This window comes from Diabrotica virgifera, chromosome 5 (genome assembly GCF_917563875.1).
Source record: "Diabrotica virgifera virgifera chromosome 5, PGI_DIABVI_V3a".
Lineage (NCBI taxonomy): Eukaryota > Metazoa > Arthropoda > Insecta > Coleoptera > Chrysomelidae > Diabrotica > Diabrotica virgifera.
In genome coordinates, this window is record NC_065447.1 from 224,470,653 (window position 1) to 224,493,457 (window position 22,805).

Sequence of the window (22,805 nt, forward strand, 5' to 3'; positions counted from 1 at the left end):
AGTTTAGGATACTAATAGGTCTATAGTTGGACACAAGACTTTTGTCACCTGTTTTGTGTAAGGGCAATAGGAAACTGGTCTTCCAAACATTTGGAAAGCTTCCACTAGCTAAAGACTTGTTAAAGATGAGAAATAATGGCCGAGCTAAATTAAATGCACAGTACTTAAGCAAGCTTGATGGGATGCCATCAGGTCCCTGGGCCTTTAGAAGGATTGAGGTTACACAATTTAGAGTAAATGTCAGAGATGAATAGTTTACATGATGATAGGTTTAAGGGTGAAGAAGTGATGTCTTCGGGGAAATCAACAACAACAGAGGAGTAAACTGATGAAAAGAAATCAGCAAATAAATTCGCAATATCTTTACCAGATGAACTAGTTTTACTGTTGTGAGATAACTCAGAAGGAATTCCATTTGATTTTCTTTTGTTATTGATAAAAGACCAAAACTTATTCAGACCGCCGGGAAGAGAGTTTTCAGTAGACAATGTAAAGTTTAAATAGTCACGCTTGGCAAGTATCTAGGACTGAGATCGGAGCTCTGAGAACTGTTTGTAAAGGTAACTGGTTTTTGGCAGCTTGGACTCTTTAAGTCTCCTGTGTGCTGTCTTCTTTCTAATAATACACGATTTTAGTTCCGAAGAGTACCAGATAGGAAATTTTCTAGAAGAGAATTTTTTAACAGGAACATAGATGTCAATAGCTGAGTACAGAATATCATATAAAATGTTAACCATTTCATCGACTGAACATCCAATCATTATCCAAGTATCCCAGTTGATTGTACCATGTGAAAGTTTTTCACTGTTTAACTTTATTATTTATATAAATCATATTTTTATATAGATAATAATAAACGATATAGTTTATATTAAAATATAAATACTATATAAAGTATACCGGGTGGTGAATTGGAAAACTGGCCATAGGAAACTCGATGTAAAATTCTAAATTGTTGAATTCCTGCTTCCCTAATTATTTTACATCAAAAGTCATGAGAAACTATTTGTAGCGGATAAAATCTGTATTAAAAACGAAAGTTAAAATTGTTCTACGATTTAAACAGAGTCCAAAATTTTGAAAAATAGAATACATTTGCCATACCTAATTGCGTAAAAGTAAGGCCTCACGTTACTATTTCTGACAGTACGCAAACTATTGACTAAATAAAACATCTTTATTATTACTACTTTCTCCTCAACTGAGGACATCTTTTCGACTTTGTTTTTTAAACAATAAAAACAATAAAATAAAAATACTGACAGTTCAAAATATTGTTAAAAATAGGTTTGTTCTAGCAAACAGTAAAACTAGTTAGAAACCGTCAGCAAACAGTTGGTCAATGAGAGAACATAATACAGTCACCAGTGCTATCCCCTCTACTCGCGCTGGTCCACTATTCCCTGATGGTTTCAAACTGTTTGAAACGGATGCTAGAACAAACCTATAATAATCTCATTGTGACTGAAGGCAACCTTATACACCTTCTTGCATTGTGTGTGGCCTAAATTTGGCCAATACTTTGATAAAATTTATTATATTTTACAAAATTTTGGAATGTGTTTAATTCGTAGAACAATTTTAACAATTGTTTTCAATAAAGATTTCAATCCCCTACAAATAGTTTCTAACGTCTTTTGATGTAGAATAATTAGGGAAGCAGCAATTCAACAGTTTAGAATTTTATATTGAGTTTCCTATGGCCCGTTTTCCAATTCACCACCCTGTATAGTAAAATCTTAAAGCAGCAGAATTTTACTTATTTTACACTTTTTAACTTTATTATTGATACTAAAATCTTGGTATTTCGACATAACTAGAGAAATTTAAAAAATTTTCTTGTTTTTTACCTACATAGTTAATGTTTTCCATCTTAATAAATAAATTAATAAAAATATATCACATGCTCTTATCCAATTTATTCTAAGAACACATGGCAACACTGTCATGCCTTCAGTTCCTTAATGTTGTTCTGAAGCTATTTTCTTGTGGCATTTTTGCAATTAACTAGTTTTGATGGGAAGTAAGCCACAATTTTAGTAAAAAAAATGGTTTTATTAACATTTTGACGCCCAAATCAGGTTTAAATTTATTAATTTAATTATAAGTTTAATTTTATTAATGTTGAAACGTTAATAAAATCATTTTTTTAGTAAAATTGTGGCTTATTTCCCATCAAAACTAGTTAATTTCATTTCCTTATATCTGTAGCTAACTTCTCGGACCCTACAATTTTATTGTGCCCCAATTAACAAAGTGCACCGGTGCGCTTTCCACATTGAAAGGGTTAAAACAATAAAATTGTCCCATACAAGAAAACAGTTAAATACTAAGGTCTACATTTGGATAGCGAATTAAAGTGGCAGGAACATATCAGAAAGAAAACTGAAGAACTAAAACTGGAATACAAGAAGTTATATTGGTTGCTAAGTAGAAGCTCACAACTAACAATCAAGAAGAAGGTAATAGTTTACAAACAACTGCTCCAACCAGTATGATCCTGTGGTTTACAGTTATGGGGCTAATCTAGTGAGAGCAACTATGCTTGGTTTCAAAGAGTAACAAAACCGATTACAGTAGTACAGCTAATCTGAACTTCGGTAATCCGAAAATCCACTTAACCCGAAACAGAATTTGGTAATAGCGTTGACTGATAAATATACTGGAAGATACGAAACTAAATGAGCGTTTATGTACGACACCAGTGGTTTTAGAAATAGATGGCGTTAGCAGCTTTCTAGGTGCGAGATTGAATTTACCTGAGACAACGATGAGACGTATTCAGGTAGCTTTGGTTATCGGAATTTGGGGTCGGTCGGGTCGATCGGATTAAAATAAAAATTATTTAATTCTTTTGATGCATTTAAATTTGAGTTCTCATTCAACGATAACAATGGCAATCATTAAAATAATTATTGGAGGGTACCTATGTATTACTTTCTAAACTCGTTTTTAAATTAGCAAGAATAATTTTGTAGTTGTAATTTGTCTTCTAATTTGAATTCTTGAAACAAATCATTAAATATTCTAAAGTTTATTTAATAATTTTATATAATATATATGTATAATAATATAATTTATTTAATAAAAAATTTATTTAACGAGAAAAATACTCACTCGGTGATTTTAGATATTGTACGTTTCTTATTTGCCTCATAATCTCGATAAAAAAAATAGGTAGTTATTTTCGTTAATTACGGTCTCTTCTGATAATTGTATATTTTGTTTGGAGATATTGCAAACGTATTTACTTAAATGAAATTGACTTAGTAACCCGCTCGGCCACTTTAAACTCTTCGAGAGAAAAATGGTAAGGACTCATGAATGGTTGCAATCGCGATTTCCAACAATTTCTTCCAAGTTTTTTCGTGCCGTTGATATTTTCCGAGTTAGGGGGAAAATAGTGACTAAGTATAATTATTGAATTATTTATTATTAACTTTACTTCTTAAAGGTGCCGTGTATTTCTGCGTAGACGTCCACCGTGCATTGTATTGTCAGGTGAGATATTAGATAGTCACGATTACATTATTTTATTAAGAGTAATTTCATTAATATCATTTGGCGAATATTAACCAGCCATGACATCTTTTCTAGACCTCTCTTACCCTCTATATTTCCTTCGAGTTCCAGTTGCCGACAAGTATATCGTTCTCCTCGCAATATGTCCCTAAATATGTCCATGATATTTTAAGCATTCGTTGCAGGCACCTCATTTCAAAGACTTCAAGTTTGTTAGTGGAGCTGGCCTTTATTATCAATGCTTTCATTACATACAAGAGAACAAGCCAAACGTAACACTTTAGCGTATTGTACAGTAGAAAAAATGAAAGAATACCCATGAACGAACATAAAAAACACGCTGTATTTTCCTGTCACCGTGTCACACAAAAAATTGGCCAGCACAGGTACATGTAATAATTATTATTACATGTACTTGCGCTGGGCAATTTTCTTTGCGACATGATGACAGGAAAATACAGCGTGTTTTATATGTTCGTTCATGGGTATTCTTTCATTTTTCCGACTGTATCTCAGGTTGAAACCCAAATTTCAGTGAACAGTCATAAGAGTTTGGACGTCGACATCCCATTGTTTATGAGAGATATTTTTCATTAAGTTGAGCGGAGTGAGTGTATATTGTCTTACCAAGATAGACGATTATCCAGTTTTATTCCCAAGAAGTTAATCAATTATGAATAATTTATTGTAAACTCTTTAGGAACTACTTATTAACTTTTGCTCTCAGAACGAATTTCGAATAAACAATACGTTCTTCAGACACAAAGATCAAGAAAAATATACATTCAAAAATACAAGAGCACACAGATCCGATATTGATTATATATTGACAAACAGAAACATCCATCATTCTCAAGTACTAGACATAAGATGTTTCAAGTGCAGCTAATACTTGGAAAAATCAGAATAGATCTACAAAAAAACAGGAAAAAAGACCCTATTGAATGTGAGACAAGAATAAAGGTAAAACAGCTACAAGACTTGTCAACACGAGATTTATACCAGAGAAGACTGCAAAAAGTACTGAACGAAAACTACATAACACCAGATGAAGACATAGAAGAAATTTGGAGGAAGATTAGAGATAATATCAAAATGGCAGCAACGGACGCATTTGGAGATCGTAAGATAAGTAAACATATACGAAAGAAAAGGAGAACACCCCATGGATCTGTGAAGAAATAAAAATAAAATGCCAAAAAAAAAGAAAATCTAGCTAGAATACAAATTCAAAAGAACGAGACAAACATATGTGAAGAATATAAAAGAGTTTGAAATGAGTTAAACTCAATAGTAAGAAGGAAGAAAACAGAACATTGGTAAGCATTTTCAAAAGAGATGGAGCACGACTTATACGGAATGCAAAAGGAAATGTGGAAAATGATAAGAGGTCAAACAGCAGAGATGAAGGAATTGATAGTAGAAGTAAAACATATTGATACAAATACATGGACAACTTACCTAGAAAACCTGTATCAAACAGCTAATCATGAAGAACTGGAAAACCAGGATTAGAATCGGATGAGCAAACAGAAATTAAAGAGGAAGATAACGAACGCCTTAAAACAGATGAAAAATCGAAAAGCACCAGGGAAAGATGGAATAGCTAATGAACTTTTAAAATACGGAGGAGAGAGACTTCACAAAGAACTGAATATCCTGATAAGTAAAATAATAAATACAGGAAGAATTCTAGAAGAATGGAGTACTACTTAGATGATAGCGTTATTTAAGGAAAGTGATAGGGCAGACCCCAGTAATTATAGAGGGATTAATTTACGGAGCACTATAGTGAAACTCCCAACAAAAATACTGATGAAGAAAATAATGGCGTGCATAAATATATCGGTTGAACAACAAGGATTTAGAAGGGGAAGATCATAATGATGCAGTTTTTGTGATAAAACAAATAGCGGAGAAATCATTAGAGTATAACAAGCGAGGGTTTTTCTGTTTTATATACCTAGAGAAAGCGTTTGATAGAATGCAATTAAAAGACGTGATACACCTACTATATGACAAAAATTTACCACTGGATATTATAAAACTGATAGAAAACCTTTATGTACGAAATAAAATAGAAATGAAGTCAATGGAATAATAACAGAATCCATATAGAAGCAAACACAGGAATCAAGCAAGGAGATTCACTAAGCCCTCTACTGTTAAACATAACGCTGGATGCAATGATAAAACAAGTGAAGAAAAAAGAGGGTAAAAAATGGGCGATAAAGAGATAAAAATACTCTGTTACGCTGATGACACCGTGTTAGTAGCAGAGTGCGAAGACGACCTACAAAGATTACTGCACGAATTCAACATTAGCGCAAAAGAAATGAATATGAAAATATTAGCCCAAAAACAAAAAGCTTAGTAATATCCAAAGAACCAATAAGATGCCAATTGGACTTAGACAATAAAAGTAAATACCTGGGAATTAATCTATCAGCCGACAATAATATCGAAGAAGAGGTTAAAGACTAATAATTAAAGCCAGTAGAACGGCCGGATGCCTAAACGACACAATTTGGAAAAACAAATACCTTAGAGTGGAATCAAAGGACCGAATATACAGGGTGTAACAAAAATACAGGTCATAAATTTAATCACATATTCTGGGACCAAAAATAATTCGATTGAACCTAACTTACCTTAGTACAAATATGCACGTAAAAAAAGTTACAGCCCTTTGAAGTTACAAAATGAAAATCGATTTTTTCCAATATATCGAAAACTATTAGAGATTTTTTATTGAAAATGGACAAGTGGTATTTTTATGGCAGTAGTATCTTAAGAAAAAATTATAGTGAAATTTGGACACCCCATAAAAATTTTATGGGGGTTTTGTTCCTTTAAACCCCCCCAAACTTTTGTGTACGTTACAATTAAATTATTTTTGTGGTACTATTAGTTGAAATAAATATTTTTAAAACTTTTTTGCCTCCCAGTATTTTTTCGATAAGGCGGTTTTTATCGAGTTGCAGCTTCTTTTTTAATATGTTTACATAACAATTTTATGGGGGTTTTGTTCCTTTAAACCCCCCAAATGTTTGTGTACGTTCCAATTAAACTATTGCTGCGATACCATTAGTTAAACACAGTGTTTTTAAAACTTTTTTGCCTCTTTGGATTTTTTTGATAAGGCATTTTTTATCGATATGTGGATCTTTTTTTACTATGGTTCAAAATATACCTAAAAATGTAAATCAAAAATAAATGTTCATATTATTACCAAGTTTCTATAATCGTACTTAAACATATACAAATATGTGGTGGATTTGACAAATATTTAAAATATCTCGATATAAACTGATTTTTCGAAAAAGTACTGAGAGGCAAAAATTTTTTTAAAACATTGTGTTTAATTAATCGTACTACAATATTAATTAAATTGGAACGTACACAAAAGTTTGGGGGGTTTAAAGGAACAAAAACCCCATAAAATTTTTATGGGGTGTCCAAATTTAACTATAATTTTTTCTTTAGATACTACTGCCATAAAAATACCACATGTCCATTTTGAATAAAAAATCTCTAATAGTTTTCGATATATTGGAAAAAATCGATTTTCATTTTGTAACTTCAAAGGGCTGTAACTTTTTTATGTGCATATTTGTACTAAGGTAAGTTAGGTTCAATCGAATTATTTTTGATCCCAGAATATGTGATTAAATTTATGACCTGTATTTTTGTTACACCCTGTATAAGTCATTTGACTGAAGTTATTAGACCAGTTATGACTTACACTGCCGAAACAAGACCAGATGCAAGCAAAATACAAAGATGTCTGGATACCAACAAAATGAAGATTTTAAGAAGGATTGCTGGAAAAGGACTACGGGACAGGGTAAGAAGTGAGGAAATCAGATGCATATGTGGGGTAGACAATATAAATACCTGGGTAAAGAATAGAAAAGAAGAGTGGAATCAACACATAAGCAGGATGTCTGAATCAAGGATAATAAGAATAGCCAGGGACAAGTCACCGTTAGGCCGAAGAAGTATAGGATGCCCAAGGAAAAGATGGAGCGACAATTTAGGGACAGAATGAAAGGCACCGTTGAAGAAAAACAGGCAGTACTGCCTATATAAAAGAAAAAGTAGAAGAAGAAATTCTTTAGGTAGATTTTTGGTAGTACCTATAATGTGCTTCTTTGGAGTTGTACTGAAGATTATTGTTTTCGTTTTAGTGGGAGAAAATTCTAGGCCAGTAGTGTTTGACCAATTCTCTAATTTCTAAATGACTAGTGGGTTAAGTGATTTAGCGATGTCATTGATTGCAATTCGCGGTGTGCAAGTACTTGGAAAGGGAAACGAGAAACGACCGTGCGCGAGTCTCGGAGAAATATTGCAACTATCTTAAATAATTCATATTGTCAATTAAAATTGTCAAATTGACGTATATTTCATACCTTCTGTCATTGACGCAGAAAAATTATATATTGCTCCACAATATTGATATGATATGCAATTATTATATAAAGGTAAATTTAATTAATTGTATTTTGCTTGCAGTACTGCATTTTAATAACTGATTTTATTTACTACATACAATTGTTTACGTTTGCTAAACATAACCTGCATCTTATTTTTTCTTCTTATTATTTTTTTGGACTATGGTCTTGACAATTATCCAGCAACCAGGACTAATATAATTGGCCAATATAATTAAAAGTGCGAATAAAAGTACAGAGCGTAGAAATAGAGGTCGCTTTGCCGAACTTGCACGGTCCCAATAAGGAAAAGTGCAACGAGTAGACCATTGAGGAATGTCGTTTAATTGGATTTTTGTCTAAAAGGACGTTATCTATTCGAATAAGTTTCGTCTATATAGGAAATTACTAATAAATTTTATGTTTCCTGGAATTGACCAACTTAATAGAATTCTTATATCTAATCCCCAAATGGCACACGTTATACAATATAATAAAAGATAGTCATAAGCCAAACATACTTTATCACATCCAAATTACCCATGAATTACAGATTCAATATCCTCTAGGTTGTCTAATGTAGATGTGGACTTTCTAAATCCACTTTGTATAAGGCTAGGTAGCTATAATATCAATAAGTCTAATACTATCTAGTATCTATCAAGTGGATAAACTGATTAATTGTAGCAAGTTTTATTCCATTCAGTTTTTTGACTAAGCTAATACTTTTCTTATTTGAGAGTGAATATGTTCGTTTTTTAACAAAAAAATACACGTTTTTAGACGGTTTTACGTAAATAACACAATAAGTAAGTATTTTATCGAAAAAGGTATTCAATAAAAATATACTTTATAAAAAATTAAAAAAAAATGTCTGTATAAAATCTTTATACTCAGTAGAAGCAGAGTTGTAGCTAAAAAAGTAAGTTCTTATTCGTCAAATTCCAAATCGAATATTTCAACGTGAAATAACCAAAAAAATAAAGCACATTTCTTTAAAAAAGCTTTGTTTTTGTTTTTAAAAAAGTTTCTAGCATTAAAGTAAGCACGTTACCCTGAAAATAAAGTTGGTCCTTTTTTGTAAAAGATAGTTTTAAAAAAGCGTGAAAATCACCCTCTAAAAGGGAACTTGCATAACATTTTTATTTCGAAAGAGATGCTATAAATTTGCTAACTCATCGCAACTTTTTTAAAGTGTTTAAAAAGCTTTGTTTTTGTTTTTAAAAATGTTTCTAGCATAAAGTAAGCACGTTACGCTGAAAATAAAGTTGGTCCTTTTTTGTAAAAATAGTTTTGAAAAAGCGTGAAAATCACCCTCTAAAAGGGAACTTGCATAACATTTTTATTTCGAAAGAGCATTTTGAAAGATATTTCGCATATATAAATTTGCTATAAATCACAACAGCACACGATTTAAAAAGAAAAAAAGTAGTTTGTGTTTTTCGTTTGGCCCCTCAAGACGAATAAAATCAAATTATTGTTACCGCTTCACAAGTGACTTTACTTATGTATTGTTTATAATACACATGATCTGTAAATTTCATCGTAAATTTAGTTTTACAGTATTTTTTTTATTTTGAAAAAATGCCTTTTTTTTAAATAACTTGTGATACGAAATATCCCAAAGTTTAAAGGTTTTGGTTTTCTGAATATTTTGTTTTTCTGTAATACAAAAATTGGTTAAGATATGGCTGTTCCGAATTTGCATATACTCGTGATTAGTGACTCATTGAAGCCCTTTTAACTACAGCCTTTCAAAAATAAGCACTATGAACCGATGAAACTTACAGATCCTCTATAATAAGCATACATACGTAAAGTAACTTATGAAGCGCTACTGATTAATTTCATTTGAGATGCTAATTAGGAGGTGATTTTTAGATATTTTTTACAAAAAAAAAGGATCAACTTTATTTTGTGCGCAACTTGTTTACTTCTGATACTAGAAACTCAAAAAAATAAAGCTTATTTTAAACTTTTTAAAAAAGTTATGATGAGTTTTCCCCGAAAAGTTCTTAATTTTTTGGTTATTCCATGTAGAAATATTCAATTTTGAATTTGACAAATAATAAGAACCTACTTTTCATTAGCTATAACTCTGTTTTTACTGGGTCTACGACTTCATAATATGTCATATTTATATAAAACATTTTTTTCACTTTTTGATAAGCTGTATTTTTGCTATGAATGTTTTTTTGGTGAAATACTTCCTTTTTTAGTTATTTGCGAAAATCCGTCTAAAAACGTACTATTTTTTGAGAAATGAATATATTCACTCGCAAATAACTCGAAAAGTATTTACTTGTGAGGTCAAGAGTAGTGAAAAAAACTCTATAGTCAATTTATATTTTCAACATTTTTGCAGAAACAAAAACAAAAAAAAATTAATACAGATTAATATAATAGTGACTGCTGCGTTAAAATTTTGAATACGGGCCACGTGAAATAACCGCGTGTTCTTGGCTAGTTCCTTGAGTAGGGAGAATTTTACACTTCCCTCTAAGGCTAGTTCCAACAAATTTAAGCTAGGCGCGCCACTATACGGGCAGGTTTTAAAGACAACAAAATAATGCATAGGGTTTCGTATCTTTCCGTATTTATCAATCAACGGTAATAGATTTAGGGACCAACCAACTTTGTGTCTTAAAAACTGTGTTTGATCATAGGTCTCAGATGAAGGTGTTCTAGTTATTAAAGCAGGGATGGGCAAATACTTTTAAGCGTGGGCCAAAATGACATTTTCAAAAAATCTCCCGGGCCAGAAGACTATACCGTGAATGCACGCTGTGCACCTGCCAATCTTTTTGGTGGAGTTTTTCCCTGCACTGCCCATGAAATTTTTTTGACACAAACGCTATAAATATCATTTTAAAGCATTTAGGCCAGGGGTTCTCAATCTTTTCGAGTCATGTACCACCAAATAAGGGAGCGTTCAAGTATTACGTAACGCGGTTTTTGAAGATTTTTGACCCCCCTCCCCCTACTTAACGCACTTTAATGGGGAATTCACGTATTACGTAACGCAATTTTTGAAGATTTTTAACCCCCCCCCCCCAACCTGCGTTACATAATACTTGAACGACCCCTAAACTGCTCGTCAAAAGTTGGGATATAGTTATGCTGATTTTCATAGTTGATTTTTTCGCGAACAGACGGATTCCGCTATTTTTTTTTATTTTAGCCTTTTCTTTAGTATTTACACAGTTGTGCAAAGGTTTACTCAAACTTATTTTTTGTACTTATACCGGGTGGAAGAAAAAAATATGTTTTTCTTGTGTTAAGTTTGAGACACCCTGTAGGGAGAACGAGGTACAAATGTGAGTATAAATCAGAATAATATTGTAGTCTTATGTTTTGTGAACATGCTGTTGTTTGAATGTCCCTGATATCTTTAGAAACAAAAAAAAATAGACGGTCTTGTAATTTAACATGTGTTTTAACCGAAACAAAAGTTTGAGACACCTTGTAGGGAGAAAAAGGCACAAAGGTGAGTATACCCCGATATTATGTTGTAGTCTCATATTTTTTGAATATTTTATTTTTTTAATTTCCTGATATCTTTAATAACAAAGAAACTAGACAGCTATCTTTCATATGTTTTTCTATGTTTCACATGTGTGGTGTGACGCATGTCGTCAGTTAAAACACATATTAAAGAGTAATATCGTCTAGTTTCTTTGTTATTAAAGATATCAGAGAAATTAAAAAATAAAATATTGACAAAATATGAGACTACAACAAAATATCGAGGTATACTCATCGTTGTGCCTTTTTCTCCCTACAAGGTGTCTCAAACTTTTGTTTCGGTTAAAACACATGTTAAATTACAAAACCGTCAATTTTTTCATTTCTAAAGATATCAGGGACATTCAAAAAACAAAATGTTCACAAAACATAAGACTACAATACGATTTCGATATATACTCCCATTTGTACCTCGTCCTCCCTACAGGATGTCTCAAACTTAACATAAGAAAAACATTTCTTTTCTTCCTCCCGGTATAAGTACAAAAAAAAGTTTGAGTAAAGCTTTGCATAACTGTGTAAATACTAAAGAAAAGTGTAAAATAAAAAAAAAATCAGCGGAATCCGTTAATCTGTTCACGAAAAAATCTACTATAAAAATTCAGCAGAATTTTCTATATCCCTAACTTTTGACGAGCAGTTTACTTTTTGTTACTTTTAGTATCACCTAACTGAAATACCTATTTAGCTAGGTGATCTAATTAACTATAATAGTGGTGTTGATTTTGGCTGTTTTTGCGGTTTGCTGTACCACCTCAAATAATGATATGTATCACCATTGGTACATGTACCACAGATTGAGAACCGCTGATTTAGGCAAAGAAATTTGACGAAGAATTTTTCAACAGGTCGGATAAAGTAAGCAAAAGGGCCGGCCGGCTTTTGCCCACCCCTGTATTAAAGGGTCAATTATTTCCTTCTTATTATCATAGGCTCTTACTGCGTTCAAAACGAAAGTATTGTACTTAATGATATGAATATTATTTATGTTATTTTGTATTAACAGGGTGTTTTAAGAAAATCTGTTTAATCTGAAATGGGTTTGGTTCCAATTATTCCAGATCAACTGAAATGAACTTGTTAAATTATATTCCTTCTTAAATGAAGCATTGGAAAGTAAACAACAGGTAGATGCGATTTATACAGATTTTTCCAAGGCATTCGATAGAGTCAACCATACGTTATTGTTACATAAGATCGAACAGTTGGGTTTCTCTGATCCTCTGCTTAGTTGGATTCGAAATTATCTATTAGATAGAAGGCAGATAGTTCGTATTAAGAATTATTTCTCTAATGAAATTATAGTTACATCGGGTGTACCTCAAGGCTCCCACTTAGGACCTATCCTTTTTAATTTATTTATAAATGACATAAATAAAAGCTTCATTTTGCTCAATTTCTTCTATTTGCTGATGATCTTAAATTACTTCACATAATTACCTCTGATTTGGATCACTACAATTTGCAATCAGATCTTAATGGTCTTGTGGAATGGTGCTCACTTAATGGTATGGACTTAAATGCAAACAAATGCCATGCTATAACTTTTACTCGACTAAGACACTTTGAGAATAATTCTTACTTTATACGGGACACTAGGTTACAATTAGTTGACTCAGTTATAGATCTGGGTGTTATTCTTGATACTAACTTGAATTTCAACCTACACATTAATAGCATGGTTTCTAAGTCATTAAAGATGCTTGGCTTTGTTAAAAGATGCAGCTATGACTTTACGACTGGTCGTTCTTTAAAATTTCTTTATTGTTCTTTGGTTAGACCACATTTAGATTATGCATCATGTGTTTGGTCACCTCAATATAACTGTCATATTAATAAAATCGAACAAGTTCAGCGTAAATTCTTACGTTATTATGTTTATAAGATGCATCTCACTGGTCAAAGTTATGAGTCTTTACTGCAAATTATTCGACTTGACTCATTACAGAGTCGTCGTCAACATAAAGATCTTTGCTTCTTATATAACTTAATTCATGGTCATAAATTCTGTATCCCACTTTTAAATAAAATTGGTCTACATGTACCTTCAAGAACCACCCGTTCTGTGACCACCTTCCACGAGGTCATTAACCGCACAAATTATGGTTCAAGTTCCTATCTCTCTAAAACTATTAAATTAGCAAACACATTATCTCCACAAATTGATTTCTTTGTGAACGACTTTACTGCGTTTTCCACACAATTACATTTATACTTAACTTAAGGTTCTAATTTCAAGACTGATTTGTCAACTACTGTTACTGTTATTGTCTTTGTTCTAGGATAAGTTGTATTTGTCAATTTCAAAATGTTCTAGCTCTCAATTGTTAAATGAGAGCAAGTAATTTTATTCTTTATTATTGTTTGTTATGTATTTACCAATTTTGTACCTACTAGATCTTGTTTTTCTAATTTGTGTGACATTTTAATTTAATTGTATCATGTACTAATGGACTTCGGTCCCTAAATAAATAATAAATAAATTACCGTAACTCCACTGCATTAAGAAACATAGTCAACACTCCATGTTATATTATCCCCAACGAAGACCTATCTCAGGAAACTTCATATAGCAATAATTAAAGAAGAAATAAAGAAGATTGCCAAGGGTCACAAAAACAGACCCCACAACCATACAAACAGTGAAGTATTAGAACTTTTAGATAATCAAGACCTAGTCCGCAGGCTCAAACACACCAAATCTTTTGAACTTATGTGATAATAGATAAATGTCAGTTTAAATTCGGACAGTGACCCTAGCCACAACAGTGAAGTGTGCAACAATAATTATTGGACTCTAAGATGAACCCTTGGGAACACCTAGGACAGTAGGTCTTAAACAGGTTTAAATACAAACTGTTGGTTAGTCCTAAGATTAGCTGGATTGTTCATTTAATAAATAATAAAAAAAAGTAGCATTTTATATATTATGTACTATTATAGGAAAAGTTTATAAACTCTTGTAAGACAGGAAATATTTTTGAATTGTTTAATCTGCAAATAAAATGATCAACATTATTAGATAGTATTGTTTTTAAACATGTTACAGTAAAGGGTCATCAAAGCAATATTAATAAATTTTATTATAGCTAGTCTTCAAAGGAAAGTTACAATTAATCCCCACGTCAGACCTAAAAACACCGTAAATGACAGCGAACTACATCCATTATAAGAAACGAGGACAATGTAACACTTAATCAAGAAAGTTTGCTAGAATATATATTTTTTTATTTACTTGACTTACCTTTCGTTTTTCCAAATTCCTAATTTTGTGTTCGATAACAGTAATAGCTTGCCTAAGAGGTGTTAAATTTTGTGCAGATTCTGCTAATGCATTTTCCGGGTTAATTTGCTTGTCAATCTTGACACTAGCCGCTGAGGGCATTTTATCACTAATATTAGAAAAAATCCAAATAATATAAATACCTCTCGATGATTAGAGAGATATACAGGTCGCCTTTGTAATTATTTTTGCAGTAAAATAGTCGAAATGTTACAAAACTATTGACAGCACTTTAGGAATGAGGATCTCCATTGAAAAGCCGACAACTTTATAAAGCGGAAACAGCCATTCCCATTCGCTTATTGGTTTATAAAACGGAAATCATCATATTCAAAATGGTCGATTTTGGCAATGTTCAATTGGTTAACCTGGTTATTACCGTTGAAGTAGTATTTTTAATAATTTTCGCAAAAATTCTTTTATAACTATATCTCTGATTTATTCATATATAGAATTAAATAAATAAAAGTTAAGTCCAAATGTAATGTAGGATAAAACATGGTAAATCAAATATGTATAGGGCGACATCTCTTAGAAGAAAATATTAATAATCCGATTTGTTTTAATTATTGTTTGTTTTGTAATGTATAATTGTTTGTTTTTTATTTTTCTTATATGAAAACCTTCGAAAAATTCTGAAAATAAAGAAATTTATAAATTAGCTTTAAGTTTCCAATTCAATTTCAACATACAACCGTTTTCGTTATCATTTATTCGTTATTTTATGCATATTTTATGTTTCCTACGGCGCTATTTCACAATAAATCTCATTTACTTCATCTCACAGTTCCAAAATATGTCCGAACAACAGGGCTTTTCATTCACAGTCGCCGAGTCGCCTGCGGTGGGATCACGATCGGTAGAATGGTAGAATGCTGACGTCACGTTGCCTAGCAACCGTCGATTATCGCCTGCAAGCGTAAATTTGGTATCACGATGAATAGAATGGTCGTTTCCAGTCGAATTTTATCCCCACCCTTGTAGAATAAAAATCCTCCTCAAACTACCACTTCTTAGCTGTAGAAAGGACGGTTAATCTCTTTCTTTCTCATGTTAATAAACAAAAACAGAACCAATATGGCAATATGACAGATATTTATTTTTCCCGCTTCCGTATTTTTTGTCTTGTTTATTGTTATTGTTTATGTTCACTAATATGTTTTACATAATATTTCAATCAACGGTTTTTCTCATAGACATGTAAAGAAAGTTTCTCGTGGTTTTTCATAGTGACTGTTTTGCAAAAATACAATTAGTTTTTATTTTGAGATAACTAATAGCAGGATAACGAAGCAACAAACCTAAATAACATGTTTGGCTTTCCTTTATTTGGAGACATCAACTTTATTTCTTCGTGATACTGGTACCTTAAACCTGTACAGAATAGAATTTTGTCTCAAAATAGATTGGTGAATGTATCTACTTACACTGTATGTTTCTTAGATGAATAAAACTTTTTTCTACATAATTGTAGGTACATTTTGATTTTATATACTGTTTAACAACCCATACTTATAGTAAATATATAAACCTACCGCTAATAACCCTAGTGGTTGATGCAGATAAAAAAAAAGTTTGACCTTCACTGTGATTGTTTTTAATAAGTTATTTAAATTATTTGTAGTTTTTTTATAAAAATTTGTTTGAATTTAATCTTTTGATTAAAATGCTTATTCTTTTGCACATTATTTGTATTCTGAAAGCTTACCTATATAAAGATGTTTAATGCCTGGTTGCACCAACAGATCTTAAACTTTAGACGTGCCTTAAGCTCAGATTGCGAAATATATGTATGTGTGGCATCATTGAGTCTTAGATCAGTTTTCAGCTTGGCACAATGGATTATTTAATTTATTTAGATAAGAATCGAAAATTATGGTGCAATGTGAGTGAAACTTAAAGCGGCCATATCTATGAGCTGAGCTGAGTTTAAGATTTGTTGGTGCTACCAGGCATAAGTTTAGTTAATAAAAATATATGATTTACTATTTTATTGGGAAAAAGCCACAATTTAAGTGAAAAATGAAATTTATTGATGTTTTAACTTCCACTTCCGAAGCAGTTATCGAAATATAAAATATAAATTAATATAATCAATTTTAATTCAACTTATTAATGAGTACTAAAATATTAATTAAGATTTTGTATTTCAATAACGATTTCCGACTTGGAAGTTGAAACGTTAATAAATTTTATTTTTAACTAAATCGTGGAATATTTCACAATAAAATAGTATATTGCATACGATATCACAAAGAAGCAGCTTCAGAACAATATATAAATATATGTAAATTAACTACAGAGGACAGTCTGACTTTTACAAAATTAACCTTAATTTTTGTGAAATATTTTTTCTCAAAAAATGCATTGTTTCTGCAGAAAAACCTCAGAATCCTCTTACTATTATCATTATAATTTTCAGGTTGAAATAAAAATCAATAATGGGTAAAACATAAACTTTATTTAAACTGAAGAAAACATAAAAACAAATATAATCCATGAACATTATAAAAATAACATAAAGACAAATCTTCATAACAAAGTTGTAGTACTTCTCTATTACATCCAAAACATTTTCTTTCATAGGACTGAAAAAGCACACAGTATTGTCTTAACATTGTTTCATACCAAGACTAAAATAAGAACAAAGAATAAATCACAAATAAACCACAAATTTATGTAAATTGAAAAATAATGCAATTTTACTCTCTATGGCCAGTTTCACCAACAACAAATAAATCAGTGAATAGTTTGATAATTTAAAATTAAATTGACAAATTTTCTTTATATAGATATTTAAAGTGAGATTAACTCGTCAATTCATTTGAAGAGTAAATATTTATTTGATGAATAAATAAAATAAGTACTATTTGACGTTAGAGAAACATAGTTGTGTCAGTTTTATCAGTTGAATAATTTTATTCATCGAATAAACTACTATTCATCTTTGGTGAAACTGGCCATTAGTCAATGAAGCTTTACAATTATTATTTCTAGTGCAAAAATAAGTAATTATATTAAACTACTTATAAAAATTATTATGAAACTTTAAATAAACATTTCTTTAAGATATTTGATCAATGCATCCATAAAACAAAAGTTTTATGTTCAAAATACTTCATAATAAGATATAAAGCTTCACCGTCCAGCAAAGATAACTAAGAAGTGAAAGTAATCTTTGCCAGAATAGAAATGGAAAATGCTTTGATCTCTATTTTAAACGATCTGCTGCAAAAAAGTTTTACATTTGAGTTTCTCCACATCATGTGTTGCACCTCCCCATCTAGCATCGATGTTTAAAATTTTTAAGTCTGGATCACACACCTAAAAGATTGTAATTTTTTACTTATTCTTTATTTTGTTAGTCAAAGTTTTTTCAACACAAATATCAACAAATACTACAAATTTTTGTGATATTTGCAATATAATATATTATGTGATAATACATTATTTTTATAAATTGATTATTGGCAGCATATAGTACATAATATAATATTACAAGTAAGTAGTGTTATATAACGAGTGTTACAATTTCTACATTTTTAGAAAGATAACTTTTCTATTAAGATAGTTATGTTCCCGTTCCGTTGGAGCAATTATAGCAACATGTGTGCAAACTATGGCCCCTACACAGCCAGGAAAGTTAAACTTCTGCATAAATTTTCTTTTAAAATTCTCTTTTTGAACGAATGTAGTAGGAAAGATAATCGACTCTTCACTTAGATGTTCAATTGTTAAATTTGTTACATCATTTAAACGGTTGCTAACAGTATTTTAGGCAATTGATATAGTAGTTATATATAGGCATAAAGTGAAACGTACGCCGATGTGTTTAGTATATTAGTATACAAAATGTATATACACATCAACGTTCATTTCACTTTATGTTTTGACTTAATTTGTTTGAAAATGAATCGCTACACGTGGGAAAAGTTATAGCGGACGAAAAATAACTGATAGCTCTGACCGACTACTCTTTGATAGGAACTTATTGCATAAAAATAAGTGAGGTAAAAATTTACAGTGAAGGCTCAACACTGCTTGGATGAACGGATTATCACATATTATGAGGTATAAGCCTCTCAAAAAAATAGTTCACCATGTCTGTTGTTAATATAAATAAATCTACAAACTCCTAAAGTAAATGCATCACTTTCCCTTCTCATTATTGTCCTCTATATTATACCTATTTATTTCGTTTCTTAATTGCTCATTTCTTTGTATATGAGCAGGAAGCATCTAAAAGTCGAACTATATCAGTATTTAATATAAACATCAAAATATATTAATAATAATTAATAATTAAATAGTTCACTATGTCTGTTGTTGATATAAATAGATCTACAAACTCCTAAAGTAAATGTATCACTTTCCCTTCTCATTATTCTCCTCTATATTATACCTATTTATTTCATTTCTTAATTGCTCATTTCTTTGTATATGACCAAGTATCCGAGCAGGAAGCATCTGAACGTCGAACTATATCGGTATTTAATATAAACATCAAAATATATTAATAATAATGATATGAACCTACAACTTATTAATGTGTTATTTTTCCTTTACAGTAACAGGAATTTATAGAAAAAATACCTACATAAAAATACCTTAATATAACAATGTTCTCTAGTCACAGGTAAAATTTAAAAATTTAGTGATTTCTAATAAAATAGTTCCAAACAACCCAAGACAAAAATATACAAATTGAAAATAATCACAAATTATAATCTTTCTTTAGGTTAGCTTTTTGAATACAACCACCACAAAATAAAGACAACCACACGTCAAAAAGCAATATTTTTAAGAAGAAGAAGCGATATTTTTAACATGGCTAGTAGAATATCCGAACATTGCCGAGCACCGATTCTACTTTCCCAAGCGTGTTAACGTGATACCAAAATTGTCGATTGTAGAATTATTTTTGTGACGTCACCATTCTACCATTCTACTGATCGTGATCCCACCACTGGATTCGTTTCGAGCTTCTGTCATGTGTCACATAATATCACAGAATAAATAACCACATTATGTGTTATATCCACGTCATACGTTAATTTATACCAATGATCATAGCCAAGGTTCATAAATAGACCAGATAGGTCATAGAAATGGTATAGGGACCTTGGATCATAGCCACCTTTACTTTACAGGTGTAAAGGTGGCTATGCAATGATACAAACAAAAGACGTATGACGTAGATATATGAATATTATGTGACACTTGATAGAAGCTCGAAACAAATGACAATCGATGAAAAGCCCTACAGCGGTTGGTAAAATTTTCATTTTTTTTTTGTCCCCATGAAAACGCAATTTAATCATAGCATTAACTTTTTACATAGCATTAACAATTTACTTTTTTATATACTGGACTATTCTGTATAATATACAAATAAAATTATACAAATTAAAAAGAAAATCTGGAATAAAAAAGTAAATTGTTAATGTTATGTCAAAAGTTAATGCTATGATTAAATTGCGTTTTCATGGGGACAAAAAAAAATGAAAATTTTACCAACCGCTGTAGGGCTTTTCATCGATTGTCATTTGTCCTTATCTGTTTTTAGGTGGATGTGAGAGGTGGCATTCAGATTTTTGCGGATAAAGTTAGGTGATAACTTCATTAATAATAATTGATTTATGCTCCTTCTCAAATATGCCCGGAACATTAATAAAAATAAAAAAATATTTAAAAATTTCAAAAAATTTCGTTTTTTTTCTACTTATTTTGCTTATAACTTTAAAACGATTCATTTTGGAACAAAGTCGTATAGGAATAAAACAAAGATAATTAAATTTTCTATCAGATGCGATTACATAGTTAAAAATGTCTTAATTTATCACCCTTGTTGCAAAATAGCAATAAATATAAAATAAGGGGGCAAAATAAGCCTGTCCTTATTCAATGATTTCCCATCACTTAGGTTACACTTGGAACCTTCCTAATTCGCTTAGAAAATCTTTGTAATGTGCTAAAACCGTACACCAAATTTCAATAAAATTGACTTACTAGATTTTGAATAACAATTTTGCAATCTAAACTTCTTTTAAAAAATTAAAAAATTTTAAAATCTTGCACAACAAAAACTAGAACATACAAAGATTTGTCAATTTTTTACATATAAAGAAGCACTCCACCTATCTAATGCACTTTACAGAATTGAAATCGGATTGTTTAAGCAGCCTCAGCAATGTTTTAAAGTTATAAACAATTTTTTGGCTTATAAACAAATTATAGTCCTGTGTCCAGGAGGGGGTGCTACGGGCTCCTTTATTTAGATTGACTTGCCCAAGTTCTTTTTATGTATTATGACCCGTAGAACACGATTTTTTTGGGTAACAGTTGATCCGGATGTCGATAAGATTGTTATAAACAAAGAACTTGAGGAATTACATAACATCGATTTTTCGCAGAATAAAACATTTTTTTGTATTTCTTGGGCAATTCTAAGCAAAAAATGTTCTTACAAGTTTTTTCGTATGATGCATAGTTTTCGAGATAAACGCAGTGGAACTTTCAAAAATTCGAAAAATTGCAATTTTTGAACGCGAATAACTTTTGATTAAAAAATAAAATAGCAATTCTGCTGATAGCATTTGAAAGTTTAAGTCAAATTATACCGGTTTTAATTATTTGCATTGCTAAAAATTAATTTTTTTATAATTAAACAAAGCTATTTGTTTATAAGCCAAAAAATTGTTTATAAGTTTAAAACATTGCTGAGGCCCCTTAAATAATCCGATTTTAATTCTGTAAAGTTTATTAGATAGGTAGAGCACCTCTTTATATGTAAAAAAATTAGACAACTTCTAAATGGTCTACTTTTTGTTCAGAAATATTTTAAAAAATTTGAACTTTTTTAAAAACATTTAGAAGCAAATTTATTATGCAAAATCTATTAGGTAGATTTTAATGAAATTTGGTTTTGGTACACGGTTTAAGTATGTTACAAAGAATTTCCTAAGCGAATTACTAAGGTTCTAAGTGCCACCAAAGTGGTTAAAAACATTGAATAACAACAGGCGTATTTTGCCCCCTTATTTTGTATTTATTGCTATATTGCAGAAAAGGTAATAAGTTAAGACATTTTTGACCAGTCGTATATCATACAAAATTCAATTATCTTTATTTTATTTCCCTACGACTTTGTTCCAAAACGAATCGTTTTAAAGTTATAAGCAAAGAAAGCAGAAAAAAATCGACGTTTTTCGAAATTTTTAAATATTTAAATTTTTTTATTAATGTTACGGGCATATTTTAGAAGGAGCATAAGTCAATTTATCTGCAATCATAACTTTATCTGCAAAAATCCGAATGCCACCTTTCACATCCAAAAATAGACGTTTTTTCACAGATCCTTATCTGGTCTAGAATAAATAACTAAACTTTTTATATGAAATAATAATTCACAAGAAATAATACGAGGAAAATATCAATACCATACATAAAAGGACTATCCGAGAAACTTAAAACAATAGGAAATAAATTCAACATTTCAACAACATTCAAAACAACCAACACATTGAGATCTATTCTATCTAAAACTAAACCTAACAATGAACAAGAAAGGACAAAGAATTGTATTTATAAAATACCTTGTGAATGCTAACAGTTTTATATAGGTGAAACATCAAGACCATTAAACGTTAGAATAAGTGAACATCAATCTTATATTAAAAATAGAGAATTTGATAGATCTCAAATATGTCAACACGCATGGGATAATGAACATAGAGTTCAGTGGAGAGATTCAAGTATAGTCCTGAAAGAAACAGATAGTAAAAAGAGAAAAATCAAAGAAGCGGCTCTAATTATGCTAAACGAAACCAATTGTGTCGCAAATTCCTCGGTGGAATGCAGTAGGATGTGGATACCCATACTGAAAGAGGAAGTCAATAGAAAGAAAATACCACAATTAGTAAGTCAATAGTCGAGTTAGTACATATTTTATATTTTAGTATTACTTATATACCCATGTATTATTGATATTATTTATAATTTAAACAAAATTATAGTAAAGTCAGAATTTGGTATTAATTTTG

The 22,805-nt window shown here is 30.7% G+C and overlaps 1 protein-coding gene and 1 long non-coding RNA gene across 3 annotated transcripts in view; both read right to left on the reverse strand.

Moving 5' to 3' along the window:
* Nucleotides 1-15,044, reverse strand: part of LOC114337349 (caprin homolog) — a 72,895-nt gene extending 57,851 nt beyond the window's left edge. The window contains exon 1 of the mRNA XM_028287757.2: nucleotides 14,725-15,044. Within this exon, the coding sequence (XP_028143558.2) occupies nucleotides 14,725-14,865 (141 nt within the window). The 5' untranslated portion in view covers nucleotides 14,866-15,044. The remainder of the gene's footprint in view (nucleotides 1-14,724) is intronic.
* Nucleotides 15,045-17,205: 2,161 nt separating this feature from the next.
* On the reverse strand, nucleotides 17,206-19,726 carry LOC126884692 (uncharacterized). 2 transcript variants are annotated; one of them, XR_007698132.1, is made up of 2 exons: nucleotides 19,371-19,726; nucleotides 17,206-18,087 (listed from the first exon to the last, which is right to left on the reverse strand). It is a non-coding gene; the product is annotated as an uncharacterized LOC126884692 (long non-coding RNA). The 2 variants fall into 2 exon arrangements; XR_007698131.1 differs by having other exon boundaries at nucleotides 19,361-19,726.
* Nucleotides 19,727-22,805: the final 3,079 nt, after the last annotated feature.